At 34.4% G+C, this 12,081-nt stretch overlaps 1 protein-coding gene across 2 annotated transcripts in view; it reads right to left on the bottom strand.

Moving 5' to 3' along the window:
* Positions 1-10,874, bottom strand: part of mirr (iroquois-class homeodomain protein mirror) — a 65,304-nt gene extending 54,430 nt beyond the window's left edge. Inside the window, exon 1 of one of the 2 annotated variants that reach the window (XM_089728439.1) lies at positions 10,489-10,874. Coding sequence is in view for 1 of the 2 variants with exons in the window: in XM_028176404.2 (XP_028032205.1) it covers positions 10,489-10,530 (42 nt within the window). In the remaining variant the exon portion in view is untranslated. The remainder of the gene's footprint in view (positions 1-10,488) is intronic. The other variant, XM_028176404.2, reaches the window with a different exon arrangement.
* Between the last annotated feature and the right edge of the window lie 1,207 nt (positions 10,875-12,081).

Here is a 12,081-nt window from a genome sequence, read left to right as displayed (position 1 = left end):
CATCAATAGATAAACCTGACTCGTTTGTAGAGTAACATTCCAAACGAATTCCTAAAGATACACGGCTAAAGTACAAAAATAACGAATTTCCGAAATCACGCATCGAACGAACAAGGTTTCGACGTCCACGATCCATAAAAATCGTTCTCGTTTCAAGAGATGTACATTTTAAGAGTCGATTTAATTAACGCACACTTTTATCTATAACTTCATTATGCCGTCAGATTTACGTCCAGCCACTTTATAAGTGAACTTATGAACCTCGTAAAGTCGCTGCGTATGGTTGATACAAGTTGGGGCTCGGCGATCAAGTACCGTCTCAAAGAAACTGGTTGCGGGTAGTCAGTCGTATTAATAGCAGTTGAGAAAGAGAACTATATCGAAAACGCTTCGTGGATACTCTTTTTTTTTTATTGCTTAGATAGGTGGACGAGCTCACAACCCACCTGGTGTTATGTGGTTACTGGTGCCCATGGACATCTACAACGTAAGTGCGCCACCCACCTTGAGATATAGGTTCTAAGGTCTCAAGTATAGTTACAACGGCTGCCCCACCCTTCAAACCGAAACGCATTACTGCTTCACGGCAGAAATAGGCAGGGTGGTGGTACCTACCCGCGCGGACTCACAAGAGGTCCTGCCACCAGTAAAAGAAGGCCAAGAAAAGGCCGATTATTTCTAACGCTCATAGAAATGACTATCGTAAATTTAGTATCAATAGGAAAAGCGGATAACTAAATCGTACGGCATCAGCACACAATGAGAGCCTCAGCGCTTTAATGCTGCATTATATAGCGTTGTTAATGATGTTGAAAAGTGCTGCGTCTCTAGATGGGATACGATAATTCCTGCTAGGCTAGCGTATTTAGTGCCAGTTTTTTTGTTACAATGAACTGTCTTAATATCAACGACGTAGAGTGAGACGTTATTAATGAAATCCTATCCGAAAGTTAATGTATAAAATAAGGTTTCTGTTAAAATGACCTAGTTAGTAATTATAATACTTTTATTACCTTTTTTTTCTGCAACGCCCCAGGCTTAGAGGAAGGAAGATAAAAGTCAAGAAATGGGTTATGTTGAGCTTAGAAAATTCTTTGAGGCTGAACAAGAGCTTGGTTGTGGATTGGATGGATTAAATGGGCTCGAATCTAGTTCGCATTGGAAGGATTAAAAAATAGTTTACTTGAGTCTATGAACGACTCGTTTTACCAATCAATATCAGTTAAATGCTAGGGTTCCGTGGTGTATGTGAATTGGATTATCCCTCCATTTCCGTGAGACGAAATTTGTGTAATGATCAATCGTTCAGAGACTTCGAGCCGCACTCACAAAATATTTTAACTGTAATTTGAAACTCCAGAATCAGACGAGGCTCGTACGTCGTGAGTAAGTACAACTTTGTCGGCTTTTGTTCGAGCTTATTTCAATTAAGATGTAACGAATGAAAACTCTATAAGATAACAATAGGTTTGTTTTGAGATCGTTCACTATTATGACGAACGTTTTGATACATCAACTGTATATGATTAGCGAAATGCGAGCCAATTAATTCGAACGCATACAATTTAATGTGTAATTGAATTTGAGAATCGGTTTTTGGTTTAACATTTTTGTTTTGTTTTGCGTTAAAAAAATTTGAAAAATAATTCTTCCACATTTATTGTGTGAATAATATCTAATTGTTTTATTTGGTTTTGATTGGTCTATTTCTGTAGTTACGTTTAACGGCTTTCTCTGCAAACACAATATAATGTCTCATAATAAAATAATATGCCAATAGATATTTATTACAAGTACAAAAGATACGATTGCGAATTATTCAAAAACAAGAATTTTTATATGAAACAACAAACAACACTCCAAGCCGTGTCAATAATGTATGGCTATTGTGACGATTTTGTTTCATAATACGATGAAGCTTGAACTGGAGCCAGTGAGAAGTATTTAAAACGCCCGATACAACGCAGGAACGTTTACAGCCCATTCTTGTACTTAATTGCTATTTAAATAAAAACGTACCATGAACGAAACGGAGACTTGAACGTATTAAAAAGAGCAAACGGACAAACTCTTATTAAGCTACATAAAGTTCATAGCAGTTCCATTATAACATGTAAGAAAAAGGGAGCCTTAATTGTGTGCGCCGAGAAAGATTACTTGCGAGTGTTCTGGCCGAATGTAACATGGAGTAACAGCCGGCGAGACGTGAGCTACGAAACTGAGAAATAATGAGGATAATCCCCTATGAGTGGAGGGAGTGAGTCCAAGTGAGTCCTTCTTATCAACGAGATAGCGAAAGTAGATCGCTCGCGTCACACGTCCGAACGCCGCCCGATTCATTCCAACAATATTATCTTTATTAACATTGGCATGCCTACTTACTTAGGATTCAGTATTTTAATTATAGCTTACCGAATTGTATTATTAGATAAATTCGATTGGCGCTATATTACGACCGCCGTGTACGAAATTTAATAAGCCGTTATCGAACTACAAATAAGGGTGACAGTCAACCTAATAATTTATTAATGAATCACAACCACTCGAGAGATAATGTTCATTTTTTAAATTATAAACGCAACAATATAAGTTTTTTTTTTGTTTAATTTGTAGGACGATAGTGTTCAGAAGTCAATTGAATTAAATAATGTATGATTGATGTTGATTTAGCGACTGATGTCTTAAGAGAACCGCGTACGAGTATTGCGAGCTAATTGTGCTTAATTATATGCTGAATCGGTATTGGTAAATAGTCATTTGTTTTTTTTTTTTGTCATAAACTAAAGCGTTTGCTATAAACACATTATTTAAATGTACATTGGAACCTCTTGGTCTGAAGAGTATTTATATTTTATTTCGTCGGCGACAAAAAAGTCTGTAATATATTTTTATTATGTATGTCAATTGCAATAATCATCAATGAAGCTGTTTATCCTTATTACGTACCTTAAGTTCAATCATAGTGAATTTTTAAATATCGATTTAACTCCATACGATAAAATGAGTGGAATGAATTCTCTCCGGCGTACCTATATCGAACGCTGTGAGACGCTTCAAAAGATTTGATGCTTTTAAATGTTCCAGTATTTAGCATTACTGATATATTTAGGCGAATGTAACTACTAATTATATTTTTGGAACCTAACTTTTCTTCTGTATTTGATGTTAAAAAATACTTAAAGTATATTAAGCCATTGTGAATTTAACTACAATAAAAAATCTAGTTGGAGTACCGTTATGAATAATTTAACCTTTTTTACATAAAGCCTTTAACTCTGCCAACAACTCATCACCTCTATTAAAAGCTCTACCTAAACTCTATATTTTGTGTATTCGCGCCGTTACGTTATTATATTCAAGAGAACAGCATCAAATAAATTTTCTTATTTTACGTCCGGTGATATGATTGAAAGAATTCATGAAACGAAAGAAAGCGTAAAACCATTACTAACTAAGTAAATTGCGGAGGAGTTTTTAATTTTAATTGAAACCTGTAATTTATTCTAATTTGGAGCCCTTGAAAAAAAAATCACAGCCACTATTTCACTCTCAATCGCCAATCGCTACTTTTACAGTAACAGTATTATGTATGCTGTACCAACTAAATACAATTTTTATCAGGCCGTTTTAAGCGTATTAGTGATCTGTGTCGTGTAGCATTCAATTACTTTTTATAATTGCATTACATGGCTATGTTTATAAAAAATAAAACGCCTTATTAATTATAAAATTAGTAACGTTTTTAATTTGTGTATTCAAATATTTAGACAGCAGAGGAATGTTCTCGAATAAATGTACGTAAAATTAGAAAATCAAATAAACCTTGTTCGTAATAAATTTCTCCTTAATAATACTAGTGTTAATGAGAATTTGAGTTTTTTTTATTTGTTGCCCTTGTAGGCAGACGAGCATACGGCCCACCTGATGGTGAGTGGTTACCGTCGCCCATGGACTTCAGCAATGCCAGGGGCAGAGCCAAGCCGCTGTCTACCGCAAAAGCCGCTGCCTACCGCATATCGTATAGTTATATAGTATAGTTATAGTATTGTTTTAAATTGCAACAATAAGTTATAATGATTAGATTTGTTATGTTGCCTTCCTGTTTAATATCTTTTACTGTGCTATGGAAGGAAATACATTAATGGATTGAGCTGACTTTCACATGTAGGTACATGGTATTTAAAAGATATCTTTTGGTATGTTGGTATGTTCAACAATGACTATGTGCGAGTAAAAGCCTACAAAAGCTAAACGAATTTAGGTTTTTAAATTTAATTGCCAAATACAGAAATACGATCGTGGTTCAAACATTTAAACTTATTTAAAGAATAGCTTCAGATACGCCTTCGATCAATAATAGTACTAGATAAAGGATCAGGAACAAAAATAAGACGCCCGAGTGGCCACGTTTGCAGACACGAAAACATTTTCATTTCTTAGAAAAAAGTTTAATAATGTTAACGACTCCAGTTTATTATAAACGTTAATGCTTAAACACAAAGTTTAATTACCATTGCAAAATATATTTATTTAGATCCTTTCGTCAGAGAAAGGAATCTAGTACTATTATTGATCGAAGAGATACGCGTATACTAGGGAACGACATACATCAAAATTAGTTTAAAATTAGAACTTCAGGTTTTGTTTCGATTAATGCGATTTTGGTATTTTCATCGCGAGTTCGCGAGTCGTAAAATCGCGGGGTTAAATCGTAAAAGCGACTTTGACTTTATGAAATGTGGTTTTGTAATCATAGTCTTTGGGTACTGATAGCGAATGTTTTTATTATTTTCATTCATAGTATTTGTGAACGAGCTTTTGCTCGATTAGCTGTTAAGTACCGGGAATATCACAATGTCAATACCATCATCTACCTCGAGACATTACGTAGAAGTCAGCGTTATACTGTACAACCAGTCGACTGACAAAATACGTATGATAATGTAACGTGATTCACGGTGTATTTTATCAGTTTTGAATCAAAATTTCTATGAAACTACTTAAGGTTACTAACTTATTAATTTCATCTCATTCCCTAGTGATATTTGATGACGCAATTGTAACGTAATGCTTGATAGTAAATTCCTTCTATCACGTATACCATCGTAGGATAGGAGATCAATTTCTACAATGCTAATTGAAAGTATAAACATTTTCTGGGTCAATTCTAATTATTATGTATGCTATGCGAACGGAAAGAACAACGATGTATACGTACTTTAAGACCTTTATGAGATTTTACACGAACCATTATAGGGCTTCCATTTTATTTGTGAATTTTAACTCGTTTTTCTCCTACTGTTTTGCTGATTTCAAAATCAAATTACAGTTTGCGATTCCTGAGCTGAATTGGTTCGACGGTCGCCGAAGGTGGTACCAGTTCATAATAGTCTTTGAAAAATAAACTCTCACGACTACAACATAAAGTGCAGTAGCGAAGGTTTTAATTTTTGAACGCATTAGAATTTTTGCGTGAAATTAAATAATGTTGGTATTCGAAAAATGAAACCTATCGGGTAACCAGACCCGACCGAAGAAGCAAAACATTAATTCATCAACTGCCTATAGGTAATTTATAATTAAATAGATATCTTGTTTTTATCGTTTTAATCTAGTTGAATGATTTTTATATGTTTGCCAATAGTTTTATTCGTTACATTAATTAGTCTAATTTAAATTAATTTAATACTTGAGGCACGTAGTTTTTAATTGAGGATTCATTAAATTATGCTTCAGTTCGTATATCGTTGCGTCTTCAAATATAAATACGTAAGTCCATTGTTTTTGTACGCCAATCTTTTCTATTTTCAAAATGAGTAGCTTATTTACCGACGATAGAGCGATTACCAGCGCCTACAGTGATATTGACGTGATGATTGTCGCACGTCTTAAAGAAACAGATCTTTGGGCCACTCTAACACCGTTACTGGTTTCACGGCAGAGTCAGACGAGAGTTGTATCGTGCTCGCTCACAATACACCCCTAATTTACCATCGTTTATTATCTAGCGCGCGTTTCGTTCATCCGCTTATCTCAATGAAGCGTACTTAGATATTATCAGTCACAAACTCCCACTCAAAAAATGTCTTTGTGAATACAAAGTTTGGAAAGTAAACGATATATCTATATATTAACACGTGAAGCAAAAACTTTGTATCCTTTTTTACGAAAATTGCGCGGACGGAGGAGTATGAAATTTTCCACACTTATGGAGAATACAGAGAAGAAGTGCACAATGCTAATTTTTTTTTTAAATAATGCATAAAATATACATTAAATCAATAAAGAAAACATTACACACACTACATACCATGTATTTGACGCACACACGCATGCATATTATTTATTAATGTCAAACCTTTGTTCTTGACGTCTGTGATCAAATTGAGATTAAATTAAATATTCTTTGTCTTTATTAATTTGACAAAATTTGTGATTATATAATAATAGTCTTTGAAAATAGAATCATAATAGTGTACAAACTTACAATTTCAATTAATTATAGTCGAATTTCGACTACTGCGGGATCACTAGTTAAAACAGTTTTACAAGTTACAAACTGTTAAATGTGCTTCTCGGCTATTTAAAGTTTACGATTTCCTTTGGATATGCTAAGTTGTTCGAACCATCAATTCTAATGACATTTTGTTTTCAACCGCGTTATAATTACAACGGCTAGTGCAGTTCTTAAAAGTACAGAGCGTCGGTGGCACGAAATTTAGAAAGGTTCTTGAAATTGTGATTGATCAAGGAAATTAATAAGAGTTTTTTTTATTGCTTAAATTAGATATAAATAGTATTATAAAATAAAAAATGTGTACCTGAAATATATTTGTTTTATTTTTCCGTTTCACGGCTCACTGACAAGTAGGCTCAGAAATAGCAAACGTCGCCAATGTTCTTGAGACGCAGAAATCTATACTAATATTTATATAGAGGAAAGATTTGTTTGTTTGTTTGTATCGAATAGGCTCCGAAACTACTGAACCGATTTGAAAAACTCTTTCACTGTTTGGAAGCTACACTATTCCCGAGTGACATAGGCTATAATCTTTTTTTAAGAAATTAGGGATCCTTATTAAAACACTAATAATGTAACCCAAGGTGTAAAAAAATCTATATCTATACTAATATTATAAAGAGTAAAGATTTGTTTGTTTGTATCGAATAGGCTCCGAAACTACTGAACCGATTTGAAACATTCTTTCACTGTTTGAAAGCTACACTATTCCCGAATGACATAGGCTATAATCTTTTTTGAAAAAATTAGGGATCCTTACTAAAACTCCAATAATGTAACCCAAGGTGTAAAAAAATTACCTAAAATATTCTTTACATCGCGTGCCGACTCGAGCGGAGTCGGAGTAGGCCGCTAGTGGGCGACCTGCTTGTGCCCAAAGTATCCTGCCATATTTAAAATGCTACCGCGAATTTTTTTTGTTCATTTCACAATAATCAATTTTGATTGGTTTTTAAAAAAAAAATCGGAATAAACTACTACTATTAATGCGGTATTCAATATTTAAAATATATTAACAGCCTCTTATCAGTGACTAAAACGCTAAAATTATAATAAACTCGTTTCTCTTGAATACGAATTTGTCTATTACTGTTTTAGAACGATTAAAGTGTAATAATATCGTATAACGAATTTCGAATGTTAAGATAAGGAAACATTTTTAATTTGTTACAAAGTTCTCGGACTGTATGTACCTACTCGAGAGTACCTACTCAATAACAAAAGTATTATTTATTAGTAACAGTCAAAACTAATAACTCTTTTTCGTTTGATCACGAAGCTCATCATTCTCCTGCTCTTCTCCCAGTCACCTAGGGTCGGCGCAACATGTGTTCTCCTTCCATACTCCTCTATCATATACCATTTCTTCGCTCACTGTGACTCCCCTCTTACACATATCATCTTTCACGCAATCCATCAATTTCTTAGGTCTACCTCTTCCTCTATATCCTTCCACATTCATAGTTAACACTCTCTTACCAACTTCATTTTCATTTCGCCTCATGTCCATACCATCCCAAGCGCGCACTTCTCAGCTTCTCTGTCACAGGTGCCACTTTCAGACTTCCTGTAACATATTCATTTCGTATTCTATCCATTCTCGTTACTCCACACATCCATCGCAACATTCGCATCTCTGCTGCATGCGATCGCCTTTCATCATTTGTTCACGAAGCTATTTTTATTTAATATCACCACGCACATCACTCTATTGCATCAATTCTGTCGTTTGAAATACTACATTTTATGGCACTTGATAGAGAAACCAATTAGTTTAATAGAGTTACAAAAAAAAAAAAAAACAAGTTTAGCAAGTCGACTTATCACTTACCATTGTAAATAAGTTTACAACTGATCTATTATTATTATCTAATACTAGAATAGTCACGTGCAGTTATAATGTTGTTGATTGCACTGAATTATTTAAGTTAGGTCTGTAAACGAGTATTAGTTTTAGAAATATTTGGCTACTATTGTGATGTAGTGAGTTTCCAAAAAATTAAACTAATTACATTACAATATTAACACTACTTAACTTAGTAATAGTCAAAGCTATATTCGCAAGGTTGTGGGAACAGATTTCTCGTCAACTAAATTATTGGATATTATTATTATTAGGAAGGAAAAATCGGTTGTGTTGTTTTTAATAACTTGCAAATTAATTTGCTTAGAATTCTTTACTTGGTGCTTTTTGAACATGATACAGTTTTTAACGTAAAGAAGTAATAGTCGGAAAAATATATGCAGTTGCGTTAATTAACTCTCGTACCTTAAATAATCTTCAAATAATTCATTGAAAATCAAATATTAAGTACGCTGAAAATAAAAGATCCGCTGATATATATTCTGGTTTTTATCGCATGTATTTTTTTTTTATATCAGATGCACATTTTGTTAAAACAGCTTTTCGACAGTTGTATATATCATTTTGTCTGCCCGTATAAATATTTTGTTAATAAATTATTGCATTCAGCAAACTGTCGCATGTGTATGAGACGTTACAATTGTAAATGCATTTGTAATTGTAGGTAATTGTAATTGTATTTGAAAATTTTAAATTATGGTCACCCTTGTATCTCTAATGTTGAGAATTTTCGAATTTACCTATATTAAAGTGACGCTATCCACAAACTGTAACTATTCAGACGGAACCTTTTTTGAGTATTTGAATCAAATTAACATCCGATTCACGGGCCAGTGGAATTATGTTCACGAGCGCAATATAAAGTCGAAAAAAAAATGTAGCTTGTTTTAAATTAGGCCATTACTTTGTCTACAATCCCTTATTATCAGATTACGTGGGTATTGAATTAAAAACGTGAACAAAATGAAAATTATTTTTAACATACAATTGATTTGATTTGGTTTAATACATTTCGTTTTAAATTTATTGTTAATTAAAAAAACGACAGTAACTAAATAACACTTACGCAGTATTGTATCGTAAAACAAAATGTTATTTTATTTTGATAATAATATGAACTGTTTTATTTTTAAATGTAGACTGTCATTTGTCTTCATATCTTTCGTAAACGTTAAAAATACTATTCATTACATTAAATACAATAACGATTTGTATCATTAGTTTCTGAATAGGACTAAGACTGTGCACTTTAAGAGCTGATTATCCGTATTGTTGTAAAGCCATCACAATATCAGAGATTATGTAAAACACAATTCTATACTAACAACATTAAACAATGGTTTTAGACAATTCAATATCCAGAATTGGTTTTAAGTTTTTTGACCGAAAGTTGTAATGTAAGTTTAATTCATAAGATCGAGGCGGGCACTCGATTCACTCTATCGAAACGTTATTATAATAATTTACAAGTTTAAAAGTCTTACGACATCGATAATTTATTATCCTCAATAAATTACTATGTAAAAGGAGACTTACTTATGCTTCATTCATATTCAAACAATGTGTGTTTCTTTAGTATGACGACGAAATTGTAGAGTCCATTATCGTTTTAAACTAACCGAACGTCTTCATAAATTAAAATTCGTACTATTAATTTATAATATTTTTATTATTAAAATTAGACTAGTAAGATACTAACTACCGTGTAAGGTTGCCGATTTATTTAAAGTTTTCTATAATTTAAGTGAATAAAAAATAAAGCTATCCTATAAACTGGGCCCTAATAAAGCTAATTAAAATATAGAATCTCATTAATTACCGTAATTAAAAAAACGTGTTTGATTATTCAATGTTATTCCGTTAAAATCCACGCGACTTTGCAGCGATTGTATGTTCAATTACCTATTATTTATTTAAGAATTTCTTGTAGTTATTATTAGTCTTATTTGATTACTAACAAAATGACCGAGAGCATTATAATACCGTGTCCGTTACCAGAAAACATACCACTTAACATTAAAAAAAATTAATGAATTGTACCATCGCTCTGCCATTTCCGAATTATTTTGCGAGCAAAACAAAGTGGAAACATTTTCGGAATTACCTGATTCGGGGGCGATCCTCGGAAGGCGAATTGCGACGTCATTTTTCACTTTGAAACTTGTTGGAGAACTTGTAAATAAATCACGTTTCGCGCAAAGTCACTGTCCGCACACACTTCACAGACGCATTTTGTAGTGCGGTGGCACTAGTCCCGGGCGCGGGCTACGGTCGTCCGCGTTGCATCCACGGAGCGAGGGAACGTATCGTGTGATCGAAGAATAGTTGGTATCGCGGCGTTGCGAATATTGATTGCGGTTGAGGCTCGGGAGGCAGTCAGGAGCGGAGCGAGCCGCGTGTTGCAGCGGGCGCGTGGTCGCGCGCGCGGCGGCAGTGGGTAATGCGGTAGCTGCCCGCCAGGTGATAGTAATTGGCGCCGCCGTCTCGTTCTCCCCTCGGCCGTCCCTCTCGGCGCGCACACGCACGCTCGTCTCTGTGTGCGTGACGCTGCCACACCGCTCCTTCTTTTCACGCGAGCGTCGCCGTTTGACCCCGCGCCGCCGTCGACGCTCTCGATTTTTGCGGTGCGGTGGGTGGCACCCGCCGTAGGGGCGGCCCGACGCGGTGGGGGCAACCGAAGTGGGGGTAGATGCACTCCTTTCTTTTTTAAAGCTTCTCTTTCTTTTCTCGTATTTTTTTATGTTAGTATCGGTACGAAGCGGTCTCTTTTATTTCATTTTATACATATATATTGTGATAATTAACAGTGACGATGCGCACGGCGAGCGAGTTTGCCGAAGCGTCGACTTAATGATAGCTTTGCATTTGATTAAAGGTAACCACGACATTTGTAATTTTTATTTTTTTCATACATGTGAACCGTAGTTTGGTAGCTATAGTTGTCGAATCAACGGTTGTGGCCTGTTGTGTACTCGATAGCTTATATTACTGGGGTCGCTTTAGCGGTGGAAACATGTTAGCGGTGACAGTATTAAGCGTCTTTTGAATGTGTTCCACCCAACTGTCTTGGTATTGCGTACAAACCTGTGCTTGTCTGTCTCTGAATATATATTGTTTTGGCTACTGGGAAGGTACTTTATAAGTTTTACTTCTTGAGTATCAAACGTAGTGAAATAATCGTCTTTAGAAATGTTTTGTTTGTTAATTGTTATGTGGGAAGAAATTATTTTTATTTTACAATTAACAAATCACATTATCAAGTCATATTAATGAGATATTGATATTTTAACAACAATGTAATTGAATTTTTGTTTAATATTAAACTTTATATTCAGCAACTAAACTTATTCTAGTTTTCAAATAAAGAAATAGGGCAGTTCTCGTAATAGGCATTAAAGCATTACGTAAGCACTATAATAGGTTAAATTAAGTCTGAGTTGTAATATAGGAATCCTTGTTAATGAGTTTTCTAAGGCTAATTCACAATTAAACAATGACAATAACCGTATCAAGTAACCAAATAAAAAGCGCAACGTCCTCGATCGATCTGTTCCCCTCTTGTTTCTTATCGCGCGAATATTTCACACTGAACGCATACCGACCGAAAAAACTCACACAGATATAAAATATTCAAACGGTATAACATAAAATAAATTATCTTAGGTGAAGGTTTGATTGTGTGCGTTGCCCCCTCCCC

The sequence above is a fragment of the Bombyx mandarina genome, chromosome 01 (genome assembly GCF_030267445.1).
Source record: "Bombyx mandarina strain Sakado chromosome 01, ASM3026744v2".
NCBI classification, from domain to species: domain Eukaryota; kingdom Metazoa; phylum Arthropoda; class Insecta; order Lepidoptera; family Bombycidae; genus Bombyx; species Bombyx mandarina.
The sequence above is the reverse complement of the archived record's forward strand: the minus strand, read 5'-3'. Positions and strand labels throughout refer to the sequence as shown.